This window comes from Erithacus rubecula, assembly GCF_903797595.1.
Source record: "Erithacus rubecula genome assembly, chromosome: 14".
NCBI lineage: Eukaryota > Metazoa > Chordata > Aves > Passeriformes > Muscicapidae > Erithacus > Erithacus rubecula.
The window spans coordinates 13,532,714-13,559,296 of record NC_136666.1 but is presented as its reverse complement, the minus strand read 5'-3'; the positions used below and the strand labels follow the sequence as shown (position 1 = coordinate 13,559,296).

The following is a 26,583-nucleotide window of genomic DNA, read 5'->3' as shown; positions in this document are numbered from 1 at the left end:
ATGAGTGTGTCTGTCCTGCCTGGTTTTGACCTTTCTGAGAGGACAGAAAGCTCTATGATGCAGAAAACAAGTAGTACTAAGGAGATACGTTGCAGGTGAGGTAAAGCAGGAGTGTCTGAGTCCTTGTTGCCCAGTTTCCGTGTGCCCTCCCAGCTGGGCCCGTCCTTCTGGAGAAGCCATTCCTCATCCAGGGTGCAGCTGTGAAGGGACATTCATCAGTCAGTAATTTGTTTGGACTGACTTCTGAGGGATGGCCATGGGGCTAGAGAAAAGGACAGGAGTACAGGTGGTATGGTTCAAAGACAAGGTGGTGATGAAGACTGTAATAATAACCAACCTTCGGAAAGAGGCATATGTCAAGATGCTTGCTTTGTAATTGTCTTACTGCAAGAGCTAAGGACACACAAACATTTTCTGCTAGGGGGAGTTATGAGAGTAGATCTGGAAGATGACATAGTGGAAACATCTTTAAAGTTGGAGAAGAGGTGATGAGAAATTAAGCTGAGTTTACCTTGTCAGTTGTATAGTGAAAGCATTTCCCTGTAAAGCTTTGCAAGGTTTCTGTTCATTTGTCATTCTGTTGTACTGCTACACAGCAGAATAACAAGCAAATATACTGTGTCACTGACAACATGAAGAAGCTAAAGACACAGGATGTTAGAAAACCCCAGTCACTCAATCACATAACCCCAGGTGCTGTTTGTGATCCCCTCAGCTATGCCACGTTCCTGCGCAGAACGCGAGCTGCCACCACCATTCAGAAGTTCCAGCGCATGTACGTGGTGCGCAGGAGGTACCAGCGCATGCGAGAGGCCACCACTGCTCTTCAGGCTCTGCTGAGAGGCTACATGGTCAGAAACAAGTACCAGATGGTAAGGAATCATCATCTGCCTTTGCACTCTGCCTCTGTTTCTGCACACTTTCAGGACAAAGCTTCTCTGTGGTGTCATCTTGGGAAGCTGAGATGTTTTGTGTTCATGCTGTTCGGTGTGGTGTATGTACCAGAGCATGGATTGAGGGACAGCACCTGGAAATTAGAAATATCTAATACTGCCATCAGCTTGTCATTTTAGACATATTGTCATCATCAACACAGATTCAGACTTTAGACAACTTAGACTTTCAGTGCAGCCAGGGGAGAATCCAACAGAGATTTTCAGCATTTCTGACTTTTTCACTTTTTACATAGAATGTAAAGGCACTTGAAATAAATACTGTAAATGGCTGTGCTGCAGTCTGCCTCCATCAGTCCAAATCTGTATTGCTTACATCAGTGTACATGTGATGCACTCACTACTGGTCCTTTCCCATTCCCAGTTTCAGTGATTCTGAAATGGCTTATGGAATTATGTTGGCAAAGAGATTCCCACAAAAATTGGATATTGAAAGTTATTCATGGATGGAGGATGCTTTATTTTTTTAATGTATGTTGGTTTTGGTGTGGGGATAAATTGATATAGCCCTGACCTAATGATATTAATAATATTTTCCTGAATATGCTTGATAATAAATTATTCAATTGAGAAATTAGAACTTGATTTTCAGTGGTTGCAGGGCTGGAAACAGAATTATGATTCAAACTGCAAAGTTCTAACATATTTCATATGCACTACAAGAACTGTTTTAAGCAGGCTCAAAAGTATTTCACTGAAAAAGTAACGGAGGGATTTGTTTTCCCAAGAATGTAGATGTTAAGGGCATGCAGCCAAAAGCCATCTGATGCTTAGGTACCATATCTTTCTCTATTTCAAGTTTCTGTATATTTTTCATTTGTATTAAAGTTGCTACACAGTGACAGGTGTAGTATTCTAGCATAAACTAACCACAAAGTTGAAAAATACCAACACCCTTGATAAGAACTTCTTAGTAGCAAGACCCTTGTGCTTGATTTGGCTGTTCTTTTGTGTGGGTATCCACTTGCCTTTTTATTAGAATTCTTAACATTCTTGCTATTAAAAACTGTATTTGTGATGTTAAACAAGATGTGTTTTTAACAGTGACAGATGTGACAAGGTGACACCTGGGTCACAGCAGTAGGTGGCCTAAAATCTTCATGAAGATGGGAGTTGTTTCTCTGTGTCTTGTTCATTGCATGAGTAATACACAGCCCATCTGTCTTGTAGCAGAGTTTAATAAACCTGTTCTATTCCCTCCTAATGGAGGTGGCAGGTTCCTGGAGGACTCCCTGGAAGGGGTGGTCAGACCTGCCTGTCAGGAGGATCCCCCTGGAGCTGTGGATTGTTCACCACAGTAAAACATGACAGTCTGATGAGTGCCCCTGCAGTGTGCTGTGTTTGGCTTGTGCTCCTGAGGTGGGATTTTACCCCAGCTGAGCTACAGCATGGCAGGGAGGGAAGCACAGGCTCTGTGTGTGTGCAGGGTAAACACAGTTGTGGAGCTGCTGGTGATTGCAGAGCAGTGAAACTGGAGCTGCCCTGTGACAGGACAGGGGCTGAGCCCTGGCTGCTCTAATGTGTGGTACACGTGTGTTCCTCAGGATTGTGAAAGGTACCTGTTGTTGTTGTAGGAAGAGAGTGCATGTGTGGAGTCACGTGGGCAGGACAAGGGATTTAATATGGTTGAATCATCTGTTCCACACGTCCTGGGGACAGCTCCTGCCTGAGACACTGCAATGTGCCTCTCAGCTGGACAAGGAGTAGCTCCTCCATAGCTTTGACATAAGCTTTCCTGGGGTATTCCTGGTAGATGAAGTAACTTTCCTAATCCTGTCTTTGGAGTGGCTTGTTTCCTCACTGGATTGTATGGATGTGAGAATTCACTGGCAGATGAGGACCATCCCTGCACCATGGAGGTATTTTACAGGACTTGTTGCTTTCAAACTTGAGGTGAAAATTGTTGAAAGCTGTTTGTATTCCAGTGTTCAGGCACCTGCTGGGAACCTGGAGGAGTGTTCTAGAAAACATGTAAGGAGGAGGCAGGAGACAGGAATGCCAACTACATGGAATGCAGTCAGAAGGACTTTGGCTTTTGACCTTGCTGTGCTTTTCAGAGAGCTGCTTCCTTACCTTGGTGTGCTGAGTGCTGCTATTTCCAGTCTCATTTTTAATTTAGAAATAAATACTGGGGGAGGAGATCTGTGTGTGTTATAGTCTTGCCACTTTGCCAGTGAATTTTAAATTCATTGATGTGGAGCTGTAATGCTTCTACCACATTTCAGTTCATTTGCTAAGCAGTCTAAAAGAAAATAAAATTACTATTACCTGATTAGTTTGTCTTATCAGCTTTGTGGTAAATCAGTGTAAGAATGTGAACTGCCAATGATACTTAAATACTCAATTCTGAGTATTAACATGAAATCTTGAATAATTTTGTCCTTTAGAACAAACTTTTCTTTGCAGAAGCTTTGTTAAGTGAACTCTAAAGCTCTCACAGTAGTGGAATTTGGGCGGGCTCTCCATGCATATCTGTAATCTGCTTGAATTTAGGGGTTCCATTCTGGGGGATCTCTGATTGAATTAGTGGGTGAAGGACCCAGAAACAAGTGGTAGACTCTTCTTAGCTGAACTCTCTGGGTAGCACACAGATAAATACTGCTAGTGTTCATGACAGGTTTGTTACAGATTTTTAAAAGAAGGATTTTTTTTTTACACCTCAAAACTATGGTTGAAATTTCTGCCATAAAATATATTGGAATTAATACACTATAAATTTCCTACTAGAATAGATGAAAAATCTTGCATCATCGCAAGCCTAAGATATACCAAAAAAAGGCAACAAAGAACCCCTAAAACAAAATAACACAAACAAACCAAAAGCCTCTGACTTCTTAACCTATGCTTCAGTTTTCTCTGGGAAATGCAGTACTGACTGCATTGCATATCAAATGGGGCGATTTTAAACTTTGTATGGATGAACTTTATGCAGCATATGTCAGTCATTCAAAAGCATTTGAAGATAAAGATGCAGTTAAAAAAAAAAAAAACATTGTATTTGTAATCTTGCCAACAGGTACCATATACCTTGCAATTAGCTGGAATCTGACCTCAACACAAAGGAATGCCTAGTGCTTCAATGTGCCTCGAGTTCTTTCTGCCATGTTTTTTCCCTCTGGTTCCTTTTTATTTTACTCCTTGTTCTTGTCCTTGTTCCTGTCTTCCTTTCTCCATCTTGCTGCTCGTCCCCAGCAGTTTCTCTCCGCAGGCAAAGGCGTGTCTGTGCCCATCCCAGGGGGGCTCTGCAGCCCTGCCCAGGTGCGTTTTGCAGCTCTGAGCCCTTGCCTGTGTTTGCCCTGCAGATGCTGCGGGAGCACAAGTGCGTGGTCCTGCAGAAGCACGTGCGGGGCTGGCTGGCGCGGCGGCGCTACCGGCGCACGCTGCGCGCCGTCGTCTACCTGCAGTGCTGCTACCGCCGCATGATGGCCAAGAGGGAGCTCAAGAAGCTCAAGATCGAGGCTCGCTCCGTGGAGCGCTACAAGAAGCTTCACATCGGCCTGGAGAACAAGATCATGCAGCTGCAGAGAAAAATCGATGAGCAGGTAAAAGCTCCCCGGCCTCAAAGTCTTGGTTAGCTTTCTCAGCACTGTGGGCATGCGGTGAATTCTCCTTGTAAGGGCTCAGTTCTCTTTTCTGATGAGGAAGAGCAGTGATAGAGAGAAGGGGAGGCCGCAGCAGAACTGGAGCAGTCAAACATCCACTTGTTCCTCTCAGCAGAGCTGAGAAAAAACACCCACTCGCTTAACGCCAGTGTTGCGTTTGAAGCGCGTCAGTTGCTCTGTTTTGGGGGAAGGTGGGGTGATCCTGTCTGGTGTATGTGGGCTCTCCATCTCATTTTAGTTTAGGATGGGCAGGCTTAGAGACTGGACTGTTCTGTCACCTCATTAAGAAATTCTGCAAAACCAGACCAAAATCTTTTTGAAATGGGGAAGCTGCTCCTGTGCTCCCATGCCTGGGTGTATTCCGTAGGGAAGGAAAAGTCTCCCTTAACCCACAACTTCCATAACAGCCGCCCTGTGTGTGTTGTGCTTTGCAAAGAACAAAGAGTACAAGTCTCTGCTGGAGAAGATGAGCAGCCTGGAGCTGTCGTACAGCACGGAGACGGAGAAGCTGCGGAGCGACGTGGAGAGGCTGCGGACGAGCGAGGAGGAGGCGAGGAGCGCCACGAGCCGCGTGCTCAGCCTGCAGGAGGAGATCGCCCAGCTGCGCAAGGAGCTGCACCACACCCAGGCCGAGAAGAGGAGCATTGAGGAGCGGGCAGACAAGTACAAGCATGAGACTGAGCAGGCACGTATGGGGGCTCAGGTGCATGAGAGGATTTGCAGGGGCCTGGTGTCCACTCAGGTTTTGCCCAGGCTTTACTGCTTCACTTTGTGTGGCTGCTGTTTTTACTGGTGTTTTATAGTTGTACAATCCTAAATAGGCTTGGTACCTTGGCTACACCTATGGTAGGGAAATATGCTAAATCCATATATTGCATATAAATATATGTATCCAGTCTATTCAGATTTTGATATTGAAAGCATTTGCAAAGCCAAATCCTTAAGCTGACTTAGAGATAGTGAATTAATTTCATTTCACCTACCCAGAGTAATCACACAGATAGCAGAAATCTGTCCCATACTCAGTATTCAGAGGAGCTGCTGTATCCTGTTCAACACATGTGCACAGTCTAGTTCAACAGCTTTCTGCTAACCCCTTTTCTTTGCTAACCACAGACACAGGTTGATTTCTGTCAAGAGTACTTGCTGATTGATAATGGTGCAAGTTTTGAATATTGGAAGAGCCAATCATTATGTGATGCTGCCATGATAAATTTCAATATCAGATAAGCATAAGGAAAAATTTTAATAGATAAATCAAAGTGAATGCATAGTAACCCTAATCAGAAACAAATGAGTACCTGGCAGACCTGAACACAGGTTGAGTGACACAGCTTTGGGGCAGAGGCAAGATGCTAAATTTTGGCTTACCCAATGCAGTGGAATTTACTGTAGAACTACCAAATGTGTTACTATTTTATGAATATTTCTGTTTTAATGAACCATTTACATCTTTGGGGCTTTCTTGAAAAATACATGTAACTGTGGAGTGCTTCAGGGCAATTTTAGCATCTGAGCAGAAATGGAGTTATACAGGGGAGTCTGCAGTGGTAGATATTTAAGAAATGTTATTTGTAAATGAAGATATAACTTAGTTCACCAGTTCCACTCTGTGAAGAACAGTTTAAGTATTTGAACTGTTACAACAAAGATGCCATTGTTGTTAGAGCTGTTGCTGAAAGATGAACTGCATTCTGAGTCAAATATTTTATTATCTCTGCAGCTGGTATCAGAGCTGAAAGAGCAGAACTCATTACTGAAAACAGAAAAGGAGGAGCTGAACCGCCGCATCCATGACCAGGCAAAGGAAATAACAGGTTGGCTCTGTTCTCTTCACCCAGGTTTTCTACTTCATGTTACCTTGTAAAGTGACATTCTACTGCATAGATTGGGCTCCTTTGCTTTAGTTTGCATTCCTTTTTGTGCATTCATTTTTTTTAAGAACTTGAGAACATCAGCATTATTTACCATTTGAATTTCCACAAAATCGTAAGGGTTTGGGGCCTTTTTTAGAGGGGGTGGCTGTTACACTTCAATTTTTAAAAGGCAGCTCTGATACCTAATACAGTTTGTGTGCTACAAGTTTTCTGGCTGTGACTGTGTAGGCAGCAGCCAGGAAAGCTTGACTTTAGATGTGAGGGCTGTGATGAAGGGAGCTGTGATGAGGAGAGTCAGGATGCTTGAGGTGTGAAGCACCTCACATTTTGCTTTTACATAGCACAGCAATGGGCTAGTGCCCCTTTTTCCTCCCTCCTGGAATCATTTATTTATTCTCAGCAGAATATATAACTTGTCTGAGTGAGCACTTCTGTGGTTGCCACAATAATGCTTTGGCCCTTCATATTTTTGGCTTGATGTTTGCCTAGAGAAGCACAAACACAAATGGCAGGCTGTTCCTCTGTAGCTCCTGGATGGATGCACTGCATGTTGGGTAGGGCTGGAATTCTCACTTTGGATCCCTGCTGTCTGTGGCAGAGTCAATGGAAAAGAAGCTGGTGGAGGAGACAAAGCAGCTGGAGCTGGACCTGAATGATGAGAGGTTACGGTACCAGAACCTGCTGAATGAGTTCAGCCGCCTGGAGGAGCGCTACGATGATCTCAAGGATGAGATGAACCTCATGGTGGTGAGTGGCTCCTCAGCTCAGAAATCAAAACCTCTTTACAGCTGTGTTTAGGCAGAGTCCAGTGGGATAAGTTAGTAAGTGCTGTCAGCTCTATGTTTTAGTGGTTTGTACTTGAAAGGAGAATTTGTCCTTTTTTTTTTTTTTTTTTGCTTTGATTAGGTCAGCCAAAAAAATACATTTAAAGTTTGTTGTTGATGTAAAAAAAAAAAAATTGTCACATCTGTGAGGAAGGCTAAATTTCTGCTGTGACTTTCCTGGTGGTATTACTTGTGCTGTCCACCCTTATTTTGGCCCCAAGTTATTCACATCTGCTGGGGTTGTTTGCACATCTTCATCCAATGATAAATTTTAAGTAGTCCTAGGAATGTTCTATGTAGCAGAATATAAAGTATTCTTCAATAGAATGTGCAGGAAGTTAAAAAATCCTTGCTTGGTTCTGCTTTCTGCAGCAGTCCTTGGTGGGGTAAGATCTGACCTGTCTCCATGAAGCTGAGTGCTGACTGTATCTCATAGGCTTTTAAGTCTTTGGAGAGACCAAAATAAAAAACATTTTCTTATAAATTTTGATAACCGTGGCATAACACCAAATATTACAAGCTAAATTAAAGGCTGTGAACAGAGAGTCACACATACTGGTACTGATTTGTTCCATTTGCACTTCAGAGCATCCCCAAGCCTGGGCACAAAAGAACAGACTCAACTCACAGTAGCAATGAATCTGAATATACTTTCAGCTCTGAGATAACAGAAGCAGAAGACTTACCACTAAGGATGGAGGTAACAGTAAAATTCCCCTACAACTTTTCATTGATACATAGTTGAACTCATTCCTTTCTCTTTTTTTCTTAAGTGTTTCTGAACACCATGTCTTTATACTGACATATCTAATGCTTTAATCCAACTTCCTCAATTTCCTTTAGGAGAACACTTATTCCCTAGTAGGTTGTGATTCTGTGTAAAAAGTCTGTCAAAGTATGCTTTGAATTTTTCTTGTATTATAGTAAGCACAGAGTAGATACTTGGTGATCCAGCTGATTTGCATCTGTGAACATTTGGTTGTCAGTGTTGGTAAGCACAACCACTTATTCAGGACAAAGAGGGAATTTAGAAAACCAGTGAGACTTCCTGAGGAGCCTGCCTACTGTATAGTCAGTGATTTAAAATGGCAAGCTGCATTCTTGGTAGCTACATGGAATGAGTTTCCTGTTGAGGATGAGAAACTCATGTTGGATCTGGTTTTCTCTATTTCATAGAGATGAATCAAACTCCCAGAATGGGAGTTTCCTTTGCATATGCAGCAATACAAATCCCAGGATGTTTGGAAAAAATGATCAGGAAGATGTTAAAAAAATGTTCAGAAAGATTACTTGATTCAGTTAATGAATAATAACCATAAACAATTTGTGGTGCAAGTCCAAGCCATTGATAATATTTTCTAAGTTAGCTCCTCCTTTCAGCCCATCCCATCACAGTGGAACTGCAGACACAGAGGGTGGAGGACTGGCTGTGCTTGGCACTTTCCAGAGTCCAAGTTGTCTCTGTGCATTCTGAGATCTCCTTAGCTGTGAGCCAGGGCACAGCACACCCTGTTTGCCCTCTGCCTAGGTCAGGGATCTCCAGAGTAGCTTGTGACAGGCTGTCATTGCTGCTTTGGAAAGCCTCTCCAGAGAATGATTTCCTCCTCTGATGCAATTATCCTGACACACTGGGGCTGGCACAGCCTCTCTGTGCACTCTTTCATCATTTGCCTTCCCACTTAGGTTTTTCACCTTGTGTAATGGTTTCAGGATGATGCTCCTACTTTCAGGATAATCAGGGGGACAGTAAAACTGCATGTGATGGGATATCACATAAGAGCCAAATGCCATCTTTTCCTTTGGCTAATATTAATGAAGTGCTGTTCTAGAGCCAGGTTTGTGTTTTAGACTATAAACTAAGAAATGAACTCACACAAGAGTGTGAATGAATGCAGCACTGCATTTGTTTAACTCCTGAACATTCTCCAGTTCTGACTTGAGACTAACAATGTAGATTAATTATACAAAACCACATTAAAATATCAGGCCCACCTCAAGGCAAACGAGTAAAGCCAGAAAACTCAAGAGTCTGTTTCCTTTTGCCTGAGCTGTTAGTGTGGTTTATGACTCTTCCCCTCAACAATAAAAGGAGATAAAGTGGAAATGGCTGTGCTTGCTTGTCTGCTACAGTCATTAATATTAATTTTCTAGTTTCTTTTCTAGGCTTTAAAATTTTATGGTACAGTTCATAGTAAATACTTTGATCTTCTCAGTATATAAAGTACAGAAAGGCTGACAGACAATTTTTAATGCACCTTCAGATTGCAAACACTGGTCCTTGCCCAGAAAATAGTGAAAAAGCCAATGAATTAGGCTCAGAAAAGACTGTATCATTAGACAATAAAAGAAAAAAGGGCATAAAATATATTTTCTGTTACTGATTTTTTTGTGTCACATCCCACTAAATTGACCTTCAAATCGCCAGAGATTTCTCTTTAGCTGAAGAACTTACTGTAGAAATAATTGAGAACTTAAACCAACAAACACAAAAGCCCTTATTTACAGTTGTTTCCAGGTGAGTCTAACCACAAACTTTTTCTTTTTTCTACTTCCCCCCCTTCAAACAAGTAAGACTATAAGGTATGGTTAGTTATAGACCTCCTGTCTGCTAGGTAGTGTCTAGTGCTTTCTTTTGCTAGGCTTTAGGCTTAGAAACATTTTCTACTAGTAAATCCTTTTTTAAAATAGTGTTTGATAGCTGATGAAATATTTTAGATAGCCAATGCTCAGAATCAAGTAACATTTCTGTCTTCCTCTCCTTCCCCAGTCTGTTTCCCATCTTTACTCACTGTTGTGCCTCCTTGTGCTGTGGAAGGGGAACAGCTCTTAATTTCCCTCTGTTGTTTCTGAGCAGGAGCCTAGTGAGAAAAAAGCAGCGCTGGACATGTCTCTGTTCCTCAAGCTGCAGAAACGGGTTTCAGAACTGGAGCAAGAAAAGCAATCCCTGCAGGATGAACTGGACAGAAAGGAAGAGCAGGCTCTCCGTGCCAAAGCTAAGGTGGACTCCTTGCAGCTGATCAAATGCTGACATCAGAGTGTCCCTTCATGTGAAGCAGCTCTGTGAATGCTGACTGGCTTTCACTAAATCTGTATTTTCCTCTAGCTCTTGCTTTATTTAACAACAAGTTTCATACTGGTGCTTAGTTCTAGGGACTGGTTATTTAGTTTTCCAAGGTCTTTGAGATCCTCTGAGGGAAGACAGTAGGAATAAAATGTGCTTGGGACTTCACTTAAAAAAGAGAAAAGGCTGAGAGGCTGTTTTTATTGAGAACAGCCATAATGAAATCTACTTAAATGATGGGGAGAATGGTAATTATTCATTTCAGGCAGAAGAAGTAGTGTTTGAACCAGGATGCATAGCCAAAGCACTGGGCATAGACATGTTAGCTGATGATAATTTAAATTCTGATTTGCTCTCCTTAAGTTCTTAAAATTATGAGACCAGATTTGGCAATTGTTTCTTATTACATTTCTACCAGTGAATTTCTTCATCCTGCTCTGTTTTGTTGCCAGTGACAGTATGTGATTTTATTTATATTAACCAATTATGAGTCATAAACACAGAAGTAAAGGAGACAATGCCAGTGTTCAAACTACAGCAGTTAGCAGTGCCAGACTGAGTTCTTATAGTTTTATAGGAAAATAATTTCAGTTCCCTTTTGTTTTCCTATCTTAATATGAAGGACTTTTAGTTCTCACACTTGTTTTTATTCTTTCATAGGAGGAAGAAAGGCCTCCCATAAGAGGTGCAGAGTTGGAGTATGAGTCACTTAAGGTAATTCTAAAGCAGAGGTTTCTGAGTTTTTTCTAGTAAGACTCTTGCCACCAATTGTATATGCTGGCATAGAAAATTATATCAGCCCTCCTGTTTCCAAACAGTGGCTGAAGAAACTAGAACAAATATTCCCCAGCAATCATTTCATTGTAGGACTGTTCTTTTTGAGGTGTAGTATGTGTGGCTAGGGATGCAAAACAAAAAGATCCCCTAAGCCAGAGGGAGCTCTCTGTTAAAACTCTTAGTACAGCTTGCAGGTTAATTGGAGCAAAAGTACAGTGATAAATGTAGGTCTTTTTTTCAAAAGCATTGTTTAAATTACTGCATATCTTTAGAGCACAAAAATTAAAAATATTTCCTAATAGTGGTGCAGAATTTTCTTAGCCTGCTGACCACTATTTGCTGTGAACTTTTTTTTGCTAAGGGGAGAATAAGAGGGAAAAAAAAATTGGCTATTCTGTATCCTATCAAATCTGCCTGATTCATGTATGTGTGCTCTGGTTTTGCATTTCAGACAAATGGTTGGTCCTGTTAGTGATATTCTCCCAGACACTATTGACCTTAGTCACCAGGCCAGGGATACAGGGAGATTGATGAATTTCTTGCAGTTACACATCATTCTTCCCATTTCTGTCACAGTTTTGTACCTGTGGGTTACAGACATGTTGCAGTGCTGCTGGATAACAAATTATCCCTGTTTCTCACAGCGTCAAGAACTTGAATCTGAGAATAAAAAACTGAAGAATGAATTGAATGAGCTGCAGAAGGCCCTGACAGAGACACGAGCTCCAGAGGTGACTGCTCCTGGTGCCCCAGCATACAGAGTCCTCCTGGACCAGCTGACCTCAGTCAGTGAAGAGCTTGAAGTACGCAAGGAAGAAGTTCTCATCCTGAGGTCTCAGCTCGTGAGCCAGAAAGAGGCAATTCAGCCCAAGGTAAATCAGGAGAGTTAGACTGCATCATTAACATGCTTTATTTATTAGCAGCATGCTTGAAATGGCAGAAGGAGATAGGCTGGGTTTGAAAAGCTTTCTAAGTGTAATCCATTATTAGTGCTCAAATCAGTGCAGTCTGAATTAGGAGCTTGTTTAATCAGCCAGTCTGGGGTTTCTCTGCCATTATTCATGTGAAGATGTACAGGCTGTACCAAAGGACTGATCCCCCAGACTCCTTTAACACTGCACAAATAATTCTCATTGGGAGCTGTATAATTTCTTTAGTGTGCAGCTGGACTGGAAAATTTAGACTTCTCAGGAATTCTTTTCAGTTAATAGTTCAGTAAAAGGAACAGTTTGTTCTACATCTATATGATTGCAAGTCAGTAACATTTCATAAAGATGACCTCTGAAGATATGTAAATTCCATGTTATTGTTTGATAGGTGCTATGTGCTTTTACAGAAAGAAGAGTAGATTACAACCACTGAAGTGCACATCTTCTAAAAAGCTCTGACTGATGACATAGTTAGGGAAGTAATAGCTTTGCAAATAAGAATCATTCAACCTGAAAAGATATCATGTAAATCAAGGAACTGGTAATTTCCACTGAACTGAGCTATCTTGTGTTTCATAACTGCAGCAAGAAGTGAACAGATGTGTCATTTTTCCTTTGCTACTGCAAAGTTATGTCTATATTTGTCCTAAGCAAACTGGAAGTCTGTGGTGCATGAAGATGTGTAAGTCTTGTTTTAGAGGATTGAAAAGAAAACAGAACACATTTTTCTGCAGTATGGAGAACATTGTAAAGAAATACTTAGTAAATCTTTCAATACCATTCTCAGCAGTGGTGGGATGCAGGTGTTGATTTTACAGTGGCTGTGAGTTTGAGGGAAATAGGAAGGTGACCTGTGGGATGGCCAGCAGCCAGTTTGCAGATAGCTTCTACTTTTTAGTTTGGACAGCTGCAGTACAGACAGATTTTTTTAATGTTTTGTTTTTCTTCTTTCTTGCCTACCAATTTGATTACCAGGAGGATAAGGTACACATTTTCTTCTACAGTTACAAACCAGAGCTTCCTGAATGCTAAAATAACCCTCAACAATACTGAGCTGTCATTTCCCTGCCTCTTAAGCAGCCTACATGTTCTTGCATTTTACCTTGATACTATTGAAAATTTTTTCCCATAATTCTATGTCCTTTGCATCCCCATTTTCATGCTCTGCACAGGAAAACAAGTTAATTCAAAACAAGCAGATTTAAGAATTTTGAAGTGTTGATTTATGACAAACTGAATATGAAAGGAAGGATTTAGGAATTGGTCTAGTCAGCTCCATGATGGTTTTTTGCTGAGTATGTTTGAGGGTAAGGACAGTGATCCAAGAAGCTAGATGTTCACACTGCTAAAGCTTGGTAGATTGGCAGGTGAGTTAGAGCACTTTTACTCTGTAGTAAATTAATAGTAGAAAAAACTCAAAGATCTCATAAAGATGTTGGGAATAATTCTTTGAGGAGCTTGCATATTTTATTGTTTTTTTATATTGGATAACACAGATCATACTGGACATAGAGATCTAGGCTCCAGAATTTATGTGCATAAAGCTCTTATTGTAAATACTTTTCATGTGCTCATGAAAACAGCATCTGCTTGTTTTGAAAGTCAAAAAGTCAGAATTCCATCTCTTATGTTCATTAAAGTCCTGTGGTACTCCATGAACTGAATGTGGTACTGAATGACTCAGATCAGACTGGACAAGGTGACTTGTAAACATCTATTAAGTATTTCAGGTTTTACTGAAGAAAAATCAAGTGCCATAATAAGCATTCAAAACTGAAACAGAATGGTACTATGATGCTATCTAAATTAGAAAATCTCAAGCTCTTGTCAATTCTTTCCTGCTTTGACAGAGTATTTAAAATACATGAGTGAGAAATAGTTCCTATTTTTGAGCTTTTAAAGACTCCATGTAATGCTATGCTTAAGAAACATTGATAGAATTAAGCTGGCAAAACTATGCTGCTTCAGTTTAAGTATTAGCAGCTGTTCCTGGTAATTTGAATAAAATGCAAATTCAGCATTTAGTGAAATTTGTTTTGTTCCTTTTATGTGATAAACAAACGGAAAGAGATTAACATATGTACCCACTTACTAGACAGACCAATATTTGACCATTTTGTATGCATTTACTTTGAAAAATAACCCAAATGGACATAGAAACTATGGACCAGCCTCTTGCTCAGATGCCCACACTTTTTTAATGTGGCTACTCAAGGATTAATGTTCCACATGAAGAAAACATGGATTCAAGGAGCAGTTATGTTGTTAAATTTACTGGAAATTATCATTCTTTTCCCAGCATACAATGACAGATGCTACAATCCTCTTGGAGGATGTACAGAAGATGAAAGACAAAGGAGAAATAGCACAGGCATATATTGGACTGAAGGAAACAAACAGGTACAAGTTCTCTTTCTTTATTTTGTGATCACTTGAGGTCTGCTGTGACATACTGTGTATTTTGTGTTCAGTCAGTTCCATCCATGTATGTCTAGAGAACACTCATTGCTGGGGTTATAATTTGATTTCATTAGTAAAATTGTTATGTGCAGTATTTGAAAGGATTTGGAAATAATGGGGAAATGTGAAATCAAGCTTTCTGGATTTCCATCTCCTTAGCCTCTAATTGCTGCATGGCCCTGCCTGGGTGCCATTCCCCAGGCTGGTGTGTCACCCTCTGAACTGCAGTGGTCACAACAGTCTGTGGCAATGCATTTACTGTAACAGCACAGAATGCTGCAACTAGCTGGGCTGCCACTGACAGCTGGATTGCATCATTAAGAAGAAAAACACATAAACAAAAAAAGCAATTTGCTAAGTTGTTTTAGAGGGTTTTTTGTTTCTTTTTTATTGTAATTGTAATGTAGTGTGTAATGTCCTTACCATGTCACCTCATCACCATCACATATATCTCTTGTATTTTTTTAAACACGTTTCTTGAAAGGCAATCTCCCCAGGACTATCATATGCTGAATGAGGACGGAGAACTTTGGCTGGCTTATGAAGGGTTAAAACAAGCCAACAGGTTACCAGACTTCTCAGAATGTTTTTTTTTTTCTTCATTTGCATCTTCTTTTCTAGCTAACTGTGCCCCTTGCTATGGGTTTGCTTTAGCTACAGTACTTCTATTGCTTTAACAGTTGGAAAAAAAGACTACACAAATTGCACAAATTAAGGAGTTTCCTCAAGCCTAGTCCCCAAAGCTTTCTAGTTGTCAGTTTTTATCACTTAAAAAGTTTAAGATGCACAGCAGCCAATACATAATTCATAAGAACACCTGCACAAAAGTAGACTGTAAAATACCAGAAGCTCCACAGCTGGAAAGTATTTGTAGCCATGTACTATTTGTGTGCCATTGCACCAGGTTTCAAAATTGATGTTCCTTACAGTTTTCCAGCCTAAAGAAGTACATTTATTTTAGTAATTATTAAACTATTGTTTAAGTAGCTTCAGTGTACTCTTAAATTTCAAACGGAAATGGTCTCACTCTCCTTTTGTCTCAAATTCAGTAAATTAAACATTCTTCTCCCATGTCTCTCCATGCCAGATTCAAAATTTAAGTCCCAAAATAACCAAGAAAGAGAAGTAATCTTTAGTTCCTCATGGTGCTGTTGAAGCCTCAGTGGGATCACTGTGGTCTCTGCCAGGATTGTGCTGGTCATGGGGCAGGCAGGAGTCACCTTGTCAAGAAGTGCAGCTCTGGCTCTGTGTGCTTGTTGGTCCCTGACCAACATGCTTCCTAGTTCTGCCCTGAGAGCTCATTCACTGCATCAGCCCTGCTGATGTCCTTCAGTGTATGCATCTGGTAGCAGTAACTGCAGAAACTGGTATTGTGCAATGACTGCTACTAACTAAAGTCTTTCCATTTCTGGTGCTAACACATTCTACCCCTAACATTGTTCTGTAAACCTGTGAAGATCTAACTTAGAGCAAGTGTTCTGCAGAGAAGGATGGGAGTTGGTTTTCTCTGTGCCTCTTCCCTCTTGTCCTGGTACTGTAGAGACAAGAAGTTTCATTTTAAATAGCAGAGCAGTGCAGGTAAATGACTATTTGCCCCTGTGTGCTTCATCAGTCTAGTTACTAATAAATGTTTCTGCCTTATGCATATTTAAACCCTGAAATACTGTCTAATTGAACACTGGTAGTCACTAGTATTGTCATTTCCTGTGTACCTACAAAATCATGAGTCAGAGCACTTGGACAGTGCCTTACAAGCAGGAGTAGATCCCCCAGCACTGCCTGCAGGAGGCTGCTAATTTCACATTGAGAAGAATTTGAGATGCGATGTGCCCAAGGGGAAAGAATGAGTTAGTGGTGAGGATAAAGCTCCTGGATTTCAGTCCTGAGGTTTTGTGTACCTTCTGTGCGTTGAGGACAACTTTCACAAAAGTTTTAATGCAAAAAATACGATTATTTAGGTACATTTGCGATTAAATGGTTTCTGACTGGAAAAGTTAACTCTAAAAATATTTTCCTTTGTTAATATTGCAAGGTGCTAACTTAAGTGAATATAGTGTCATCTTCATCTTAGGTTATTTGATTTGTTTCGAGGTAAAACCTCTTTAAAGCCCCTTCAGTCAATCTGTGAAGACTTAACTTCACATGTATTGCCACAGTAGCACCATGTCCATGTTCAATCGGAGGAAGCACCAAGCAGTTCACAATTAGCTTCTCTCTCTTCACATTTTGATCAGCAAGCTTAATTTAATTAGAAGGCATACTGAAGGGTTTAAAGAGTACTCTGCCTTTTTCATTTTCCTTTGCAAGCCATGGCTAATTGTTCCTGAGCAGCAGCTAAAGCTTTACACTCCCTCTGAGAACCGGGGATGTGATTTTCCGAGCGTGCTCACACACACTGTTGCTCAAACCTCCTTAGGCTGCTGGAGTCTCAGCTTCAGTCTCAGAAGAAGAGCCACGAGAACGAGCTGGAATCTCTGCGAGGGGAGATCCAGAGCCTGAAGGAGGAGAACAACCGGCAGCAGCAGCTGCTGGCACAGAACCTGCAGCTGCCGCCCGAGGCGCGCATCGAGGCCAGCCTGCAGCACGAGATCACCCGGCTCACCAACGAGAACCTGGTACGGCCCCGCGCCCCCAAAAACTGCTCTGGGCACCCCCTCCTGCAGGGGCAGCTCAGGCAGACAGGGCATTGTGGCTGTTGCTCAAATAATGGTGCTTCAGGAAGCTGGTGTGAAGGTTGGGGCATGGAGGAAGTTTGTGGATGGCAGTTTCCAGCTGGTGGATGTAATCGTGGCTAAATAGAGTGTTGATATCCAGGGAAGTCATAAAAACTCATGCCAAGGAGTGGTGGTTCTCTTGAAATGTGTTTGTTTGTTTATTTCCTTGAAAAACTCTGATGTAATTCTTTATTTATTTAATGTAGTTTATCTTCCCATTTCTCTCCTCCCTGCCTGAAGCTACTCAGATAATCCACCATTTCACAAGCTCTAGCTATTCAGTATGTTTTGAAAAAATAAATATTTCCATAAAAAGAAACTTGGTTAGAAGTCACTAAGCTAATAGTTGGTTTTCCATGTGTACTGCACAATATTTTTTTGTGAAGGAAGGATTGGGCAAAACTCTCTACCATTTTCCACAAAGGAGTATGTTCATCCTATGTGGGCTACTTCATTTCTGGGGAAATCTTCCAGAGAGACCTGTGCTGGGATTTGTTTGGCTTGTTATTGGTAAAGGGATACATGCTATTGCAGTCAGAAAAATCCTACTCTGAGTGTCATTGCTTTCTCCAAACAAGCCAAGGCACAGTGTTTCCTGCTCATGTACATGACAGAAGTTATCACTGTTGGGGTCTTGTCTTAATACCAAAGAATCAGATAATTCAGTTGATACATGTTGGAGAACTGGCAAAAACTGTAAATTTGCCTCAGCAGCCACAGTCTCACTGGCATAGGTAGATGGTGAATGTTCTCTCAGCAGCTCCCTCCTGCTGCTTAGTCATATGTTACAATTTTTAGCCATTTTTCCCCCCAGACCTACTCATCAGCATTGTGTTCCCAAGACAACATACAGTCATGTAATTATATCCCAGAGGAGTTCTCTTTGTTTTCAAATAGACTGAATGTAATTTTACTTGTTAAATATAGACCCATTACTTAGTATTTCACTTCAGATGTTTGAGTATTGCAAGTCCACTCCAAGCCAGGTGGATGCTTCAGTTCCACTCCTAGCCCTGGAGTGGAAACAATTTGCAGCTTTGCAGATGCCATGTCAGAATTGTAGTGTTTGCTGCAGTGCTGTCTTGATTAGCATAAGGAAATGTCCCTGTTCTCACAAAGGTTCTATTCCATGCTTTCACAGTCCTAGTAAGGCCCATTTTTAAAAGATCTGACTGTTCTGCAAGTCATCTACATCAGCTTCTCTGGGAGGTGCTGGCATGAGCACAACTAAGGCCTAGACTGCCTAAGAGCAGGAGATTCTTGATCTTGGTGTATTCTGATTTAATCTGTACAGTGCTCACTGAAGTGTCAGTGTCTCAGAGGGAGGGAGGAAAAACCAACCCTGTGCCTATTTTTGCAGTTTTATGAGGAGTTGTATGCAGATGACCCCAAGAAGTATCAGTTGTACCGGATTTCCCTTTACAAGAGGATGATTGTATGTAGCTCACGTGAATCCTGTTTCTCTCTTGTCTCTGTTTCTGAAGCACTAATTGAAAAGCAGGCTGTCTCTTTTTCTCCCTTTCAGAGGAAATGCCCCTGCAGAGAGCTTCACCATGCCAATTACTTCCTTCACTGCTTTTTTTGTTAGTGTCCTTTGTGTAATCTGTGTTTCTTTTTGATGCACAGTTTTGTTACTAATATGAGCCTTGCACTGTGAGCAAAGCAGTTTCTTTTTGAGTACTACTTAATACTGCCCTGGAAAAGAGGTGCATGATGCAAAAGATATTCCATTTTGAAAACTACTCTTTGGTTTGCAAGTTTGATACATTTAGATTCAGTTCAGAAAAGTAGAGGACTTATCCTTACCAAGGTGAATAATGCCAGCAATCCAGTCATAGCCTGAATTTATTCTTATATTAATATTTTTCAGAATTGCGAAATATGAATAATGACATTGGAAATAGTATTTTCATACTAATTAAAGACAGCACCATATGTGAGCTTGAAAGATGATAATTTATGAGTTTCCACATCTTAATGAGATGTGAAATCTGTTAAATTTGTTTAGAGGAACCATAGGAAGAACTTTATTAGTCCTGACATAGAGGTTGTTCTGAAATCATATCCCTTCCCTGATACATTTGAAACAGTCTGTTGAACTTATATGTATCTTTTTGTTAATTTCAGTAGAAATTGTTTTATCTGACAAGTATGTAGTGTTATTAATAGGATTTCTGCTGTAAAATGGAGCAGTGCTTTGGATGTGAAGCATGGCCTCGACTGTGTTGTCAACAGGCCTGAATCTTAATGCTCAAGGATATTGTATCAGCTTGTAAACTCTTTTACTACCTGATTAAGGTTTGTGCCCATGCTGCACTAAAATTTTTCAGTACTTCAGAAGAGGTTTCCCAGATGATGCTTTTGATGCAGGGAGTTCACGATCCCTTATGTTCTTGCCACTGCCAAGAATAATCCTCATACTTAGGAGATTTTTCTTCTAAGCTGCTTTCCAACACTTGACCTGGAATGGCTTTCAGGTTGTTTGAGCTTGAGGTTTTGCTTTCTTTAGAAAGACTTTCCCTTTTTTGATTACACAATTATTTTATGAATGTACTACAACAGATATGCCACAGAACTATTCAAAGATAGATTTCTGGGGAGTGTTCCTTTGAAGGACAAGTAGTTTATTAAAAGAATGGGACTTTTAGGTGCTAGATGTTACTCAGAATAAACACATGTAAGAAACCAGTCTCAGCATAAGGAAATGTGATGACAGCAAGGAAAATGCAGAGCAGCACAAGAAATGGTGTTTGGATGTTTGATTTGGTAAATCTGAGTACAAGTTACAGTCTTTATAGGTATCTCACATCTTCTCATAACATGGATAGGTCTGAATAACGAGTCAGTCTTAAAGACAGGAATAAATGATGCAGAAATACAGGATAGCTGTTTAGCAATAAAGAAAATATTTTCTGTGAAGCATTTGGAAGAGCAGGGAGGAAGCATTAGGGAGGTGTGTTTGCAGCAAAATATCTTCTACTGTACAAACTGACCTCATTCTGAGTGTCTGCAGAATCTGCCTGCCTATGAGCTTTGCCTTTGTCATGCTGCATATAACTTAATAATATTTGCAATATTTGGCTTGTGTTATAGGCAGTGTACCAGCTTGCAACCCTTGGCCAGAGGATGGCACTTCTATTCAGCTTTCCTCACTGCCTTGTAAATCTAACAGCACTGTTTTTCTCTCTGTCACACAGTACAGGATTGTTCCCATATCTTAATCTTCCCCTTATTTGAATTTACAGGATTTAATGGAGCAGCTGGAAAAGCAGGACAAAACTGTTCGAAAGTTAAAGAAGCAGTTGAAAGTATTTGCTAAGAAGATTGGTGAACTAGAAGGTACTTTTATATTTTGAGAGAAAGATTTTGGTATCCTTTGTGATCTGATTGTGATCATACCCATCTGTTTTAGCAGTTGTGAGGTCTTCAGTAGCTTTAGCCTCTGTTGATTGCAGAAACAGGACATATGCTCTGACCTCTGTGTGTTCCTTTACGAACCTTTAGAAGATGAGAAAAGGAGATTGATGTTTCTCTGAAGGCAGAAAATATTCAAGCATAAAGGAATGTTTCCTGCACTGTTTGTGTACTTAAAGACAGTATCTGGTTTTGTCAAGAGAAAAGCAGCTCTAAATATGAACCAGGCAAAAATAAGTTACCCAGTTTTCCTTCGAATGTGAAAGTTTGTTACTCAAACTAAGTGTTTTTTTAAAAAAGTCTTACAATATTGTTCAGTTACTTCTCTGGACAAGATCACAGTAATGTTCATACATAATACAGGGTGGGAAAATGCTCCTGAAATTATAGTTTGGTCTGTGATTATTGCCTAATTAACTTAGATGCAGTAGGTGTGACTGGGATGGAGTTAACTCTCATCATAGCAGCCTGTGTGATGCTGTGTTTTGGGTTTGAGTCTCTAACACTGCTGGGAACACACTGGTGTTTTGGCTACTGCTGAACAGAGCTGGACAGTGTCAGGGTTTCCATTTTCCAGGAAAAAAACACAGCCAGGACCCAGTTGACCAGGTTGGCCAAAGGAATATTCCATATGCTGCTCCTCCTAATGGCAGGAACCACAGGAGGGTGTTCTGCACACAAGGGAGCTGTTGTTTGAGACTGGCTGGACATCAGTTCCCTTGGGGTTTATCATGAGGGATTGCCTTTGCTTTGCTTCCCACCTCACCAGCCCCTTTTCCTTCACTTACTAAACCACCTTTTTCTCACTCAAGTTTCCTCAGTTTTGCTCTTAATATTGTCTTCCCTGTCCTCTGGAGCCAGGACTTTTCTTAGGAATGTTACAGAAATGTGTCTGGTATGTATTGGTTTCACTAGAAAATGTAATATTTCTTTTCATTCTCTCTCTGAAGTGGGCCAGATGGAGAACATATCACCTGGACAAATCATTGATGAGCCTATTCGTCCAGTTAACATCCCACGGAAAGAAAAGGACTTCCAAGGGATGCTGGAATATAAGAAGGAGGATGAACAAAAACTTGTCAAGAATCTTATTTTAGGTAAGCATCTTTCTCAATTGTGGCCTTCTCTGCTTCCATACACTCTGAAAAATGAATGATAAGAACACAGAATTTGCACTAGGAAATGAATAGCTTATTTTGGTTTTGGCAGTGTTCAGTTTATCTATAGTTCCTAAATATGTTCCTATAATAAATTATCCTTCCTGATGAGTATAGTACATACTAACATGCCTGCATATTTTTAGCAGACACTTATATTTTCTTATTCTGTTCTTTTACCAAAAAAGTAGCTCTTAGTTTTGCTCTGAGTTATCACTGGCTAGAGACACATATATATATACTCATGTATATGCTATTAACTGGGGAGGTTTAATTACCTCATAGAACATCTTCCAATGACTTGACATTCAACAAGATAATGTGTGTTTGTTTTTCCCAAGAGCTGAAACCACGTGGGGTAGCTGTCAACCTGATTCCAGGACTACCAGCATATATTTTGTTCATGTGTGTGCGCCATGCAGATTACCTTAATGATGACCAGAAAGTGCGGTCGTTGCTGACTTCCACTATCAATGGCATCAAAAAAGTGCTCAAGGTTAGTTAGTCTGCTTAGTTTAGAAAAAAAGTCAATTTAAAATTCACTTTTGGTTTTGTGTTAGGAGAATGAGGAAAAGGATTTCAATGAATTTGCTCTGGATTTGTGGTCAGTGAAGTCTCACTAAAGTCCAAGAGTTGTGTTAAAAAAATAACAAATTACATTGCTGGCATTTTATCCATGTAGTAGCAGAGATGCATTGAATTAATAGGAAAGCAGCTGCCTTCTTTTAGTTTTGAGTAGTCTCCCTCCTCCGAAGCTCAGCTTATAAAGTTTTGGATGTAGTCAGAGTTTGCAGAGTGAGTCTTCTCCAGAGCACTCAAATAAACAGTTTCATTTGCAGTTTTGATTAACAGATTCCTCATTTGCTCCACCTAGAGATTACACTGATGATAATATGCTACTGCCCAAAGTCTTTGCAAGGAGTTGGCTGGGAGAGTTAGGCCAGATATATCTTGAAGGCATAATTAAGACATAAATATGTTTTATGCTTACTTGTTTTTTCATTTTTTAAATGAGAGAGATGTGTCAAAAGCCAAGCCTTTAATCAAACTACACGTTTTGAAGAAATACTTAGTAAACAATCCTGCAGGAGCTTAGATGTCCATGGGAGTTTTGGAACATTTTTAAGTGAAAGCAGTGTACACTGTGGAGTTCTAGAACTACCCAGCATATACTTGATCCTGTGTTCTTTGGTGAGAAAGGTTTGTTGTTTTGTTTCATTTTCCATATCAGGCTGATAAATAGGTTATGATGTAAGTGGCATCCATCAAAACTGAATTGTTCCCTGCTCCTCCTGCTGGCTTCTGTATCATTCCAGACTTCCCTGCTGATGTCTTCACAAGAGTCATTGGGTATTTTGGGAATACAGTCACATTGTCCTTTGATTTCTGCCCAGAGCAATTAGAATGGGTGTGTAAAACACAGATCATCTCTGTGGAGGAAATCATATTCATGAAAAACACTAAGGAAAACAGGGAGGGTGTGAAATGGCACTTTGCTAAAACCCTTGCTTTCCTAATGCATTACTGTAACACACAAAGTTTTGCAAAACATCAGAATGAGAATCTACTAGAAACTGTATATTAAGTGTTTAGTTGTGTATGTTGCACTCTATTATTTTATTTGTCATACCTGTCTTTGCTGAGCTGTGTTTGTTTTTCTCTTCAGAAAAGAGGAGATGACTTTGAAACAGTGTCCTTCTGGCTGTCCAACACCTGCCGATTTTTGCACTGTTTGAAGCAGTACAGTGGAGAAGAAGTAAGCAATGTTCTTACTCTGGTTTCTCTTGCTCTCCAGGCTGTTGTCAGCACTGCTCTTTAACAAATCTTGTATAAAAGATTCAGTCATAATCTCTTTAAATGGCTACACCTTTTGGAATGATGGTGACAGCATCAGTGGAAAGCACCAGGATATAAGATTTGAACCAGTTTCCCTTGATTGTGGGCTGGGACCCAGAGTCTAGATGGCACTGGCCTCCCAAAAGGGCCAGCTCAGATTAAGCAGGATAATCTGGCAGCTGCCATTATGGTTTTTAGAAGTGATTCACTGCACTCCCTATAAAAAAGGCTGTATTAAGCCTTTTAGCCATAGGATGGCAGACCATTTGATGTTTAGAGACTATGATATGCCCAATTCCTCTTTCAAGCTTAACTGAGCTTTTAGCCATAGCTGACCAGGTGAACATGCCCATGCTGGAGTGGGAGGGAGTCTTGCCTGCCAGAAAGCTGGCAGAGTTTGTTCCTCTGTCACAGACTTGAAATTTTGAGTTAAGGAAGCAGATGCTGTGGGCATTACATTTGAAAAGCAAATCCTAGCATTAGCCTCAATCAGACAAAGTTCCAAACTAAAATTTTCAGGGGCTCTGACTTAAGGTATTATTTGTCAGTTGCATGAAAGAAAATGCAAATGCTGGGTTTGTGTAATATTTTTGTGCTCTACCTGAAGCATTCATTTCTGTTCTTTTATGAATTCAGGGGTTTATGAAGCATAATACACCTCGTCAAAATGAACACTGCCTCACCAATTTTGATTTAGCTGAATACAGACAAGTACTGAGTGACTTGGCTATTCAGATCTACCAACAACTTGTCCGAGTGTTGGAAAATATTCTGCAACCAATGATTGGTAAGGCAAAGTTGAATTCCTTAAGCTTCACAACATAGTATCAAAATGAAAATCATGATGGTGGTAGTAGCTGTATCTTGTATTTCTTCCTAAACAGTAGAGTTTCATTAATAATTCTTGTGGTATTCTGTTTATAAATGACAAGAACTATTCTGGACAGGTTGGATTAGAGGAAAAACTAAACTGTGACTGGTTCTTCTGGCAGTGCCAGAATAAATTGGTATACCTTATTCATGCTTGGCATGAATCAGGCTTTTACAGGAAGAAGCTGTCAGGACAATCTGATATTTGTTGTCCTGTCTGTTGGGAGATATCCCATGGACAAATTAGACTTTAATTATGTGAGAACTCTTAATTGAAATTAATATGGAAATAAATGGTTGGTTATTATGGATAGCAGTGAGGAATTGAACCACAAACAGTGATAAAGCTAACATTCAGATAGTTGGGTTTTGCTGGTTTTTTTCGTTAAGAATACTTTTCATTTTCTGTTCAGACAGTATTTCCACAGAAATTTTCATGATACTTTCCAGTCACAACATTTAGAAGAATGGAACAGCTCTCAGTTTGCTGACTCTGCTGTTCCTGTGACCCTGGGAGGAAAAAAGTACTTTCCTGAGCTAGATTCAGACTGCCTTTTTAAACACACATGCTGTCATCTTTGTAAAAGCCCTGTGAACTTAGATTTTGCAGAGCACAGTGGAGGACACAATTTCTGGAAATCGTGGTGAACTGTGGCTAGCAGAAAGGCTGGCCTGCTGTCTCTGCTTTGCTGCCTTGCACAGTATGCTGTGTGTCAGCAGTTTTCAGTCACTGCAATGATGGTGTCAATGAAATGCAGTTTCAGGGATGCTGGAGCACGAGACCATCCAGGGAGTGTCAGGGGTGAAGCCGACAGGGCTGAGGAAGAGAACATCCAGCATTGCTGATGAGGGCACCTACACCCTGGACTCCATCATCAGGCAGCTGAACTCCTTCCACTCTGTCATGTGCCAGCATGGCATGGACCCAGAGCTCATCAAGCAGGTGGTCAAGCAGATGTTCTACATCATCGGGGCCATCACGCTCAACAACCTGCTCCTGCGCAAGGACATGTGCTCCTGGAGCAAAGGGATGCAGATCAGGTGGGAAAGCTTCTTACAGCTCCCTGCATGCACTGCTGGGGATCTTACTGAGCTCTTGACATTGATTGGTGATATTTGGTTAAGAACAGCTTAGTTGACTTTGGCCAAATGCTACCTGACGTTCAAGGAAATGTGGTAGAAGCAAACCAAAAAGTGTTTCATTATCAAGTGGGAATCAGAACTGTAGGTGAAATGTTCTAAAAGTCTCCTCAGCTTTTAGAGAAGAATAGCAAACATACCTGCTGCATTGTTTTGTATACTGGTGTTGCAGTGGTACCTCTTTGTCTACACTGGTTTGCTGCATCCTGAGCTAAAGCCATCTGAATCATCTCCTGCATTTCATACCACTTGTCCAATAGATTTTACTGGCTTATCTCAGGAAATTTAGCCAGGGCGTTCCAGTCCCTCAAACTACCTCCCAAAGCCTCTCTGTACTTTAACATAAACAAAATCTCTTTTGCCTTTTTTCTTATCACATTCACACTATTAATAGGAAGAGAAACAAATGGGAAAGACTAGTTAGTGGAAATCTTTGACCGTAGTTTCTAACTGTTATAAAAGTAAAAATCTGCCTTAATTGGAAGAAAACAGTGTGAAGACAAAATAACAAGAAGGAAAAACACATAAGGACAAAGAAGCAGCACTGGGAAAGAGAAATCGCACATTCTTTCCATTTATCCATAATCAAGCATTAATGTTCTTGATGCTCTTACCTCTTCATACAGGTACAATGTGAGTCAACTGGAAGAATGGCTACGTGATAAAAATTTGATGAATAGTGGGGCTAAGGAAACCCTGGAACCCCTCATCCAGGCTGCACAGTTGTTGCAAGTAAAAAAGAAAACAGATGAAGATGCAGAAGCCATTTGTTCAATGTGCAATGCACTGACTACTGCCCAGGTAAGCAGATCCTCATTGTCTGTCTTGCTGTCCCTCCTGTGCAGTTCTCTGCTCTGTTGGTGTTTGCCATCCCTGCCAGCACTGCTGTCACACATGAATTGGAGGTTTCTTACTTTGTTTTGCTAAAACACATGAAGTTGGAAGGGTGAAAAAAGGACCAGACCTTTT

The 26,583-nt window shown here is 40.7% G+C and overlaps 1 protein-coding gene across 1 annotated transcript in view; it reads left to right on the top strand.

Moving 5' to 3' along the window:
- MYO5A (myosin VA) overlaps positions 1-26,583 on the top strand; it is a 94,880-nt gene that overhangs the window by 64,418 nt on the left and 3,879 nt on the right. The window contains exons 20-39 of the mRNA XM_079318074.1: positions 716-872; positions 4,256-4,495; positions 4,992-5,240; positions 6,279-6,372; positions 7,031-7,179; positions 7,843-7,956; positions 10,111-10,254; positions 10,978-11,031; positions 11,739-11,966; positions 14,323-14,423; positions 14,968-15,048; positions 16,900-17,098; positions 18,558-18,632; positions 20,443-20,536; positions 21,562-21,708; positions 22,110-22,264; positions 23,435-23,524; positions 24,241-24,391; positions 25,233-25,515; positions 26,241-26,415. Coding sequence (XP_079174200.1) covers positions 716-872; positions 4,256-4,495; positions 4,992-5,240; positions 6,279-6,372; positions 7,031-7,179; positions 7,843-7,956; positions 10,111-10,254; positions 10,978-11,031; positions 11,739-11,966; positions 14,323-14,423; positions 14,968-15,048; positions 16,900-17,098; positions 18,558-18,632; positions 20,443-20,536; positions 21,562-21,708; positions 22,110-22,264; positions 23,435-23,524; positions 24,241-24,391; positions 25,233-25,515; positions 26,241-26,415 — 2,980 coding nt within the window. The remainder of the gene's footprint in view (positions 1-715; positions 873-4,255; positions 4,496-4,991; positions 5,241-6,278; positions 6,373-7,030; positions 7,180-7,842; positions 7,957-10,110; positions 10,255-10,977; positions 11,032-11,738; positions 11,967-14,322; positions 14,424-14,967; positions 15,049-16,899; positions 17,099-18,557; positions 18,633-20,442; positions 20,537-21,561; positions 21,709-22,109; positions 22,265-23,434; positions 23,525-24,240; positions 24,392-25,232; positions 25,516-26,240; positions 26,416-26,583) is intronic.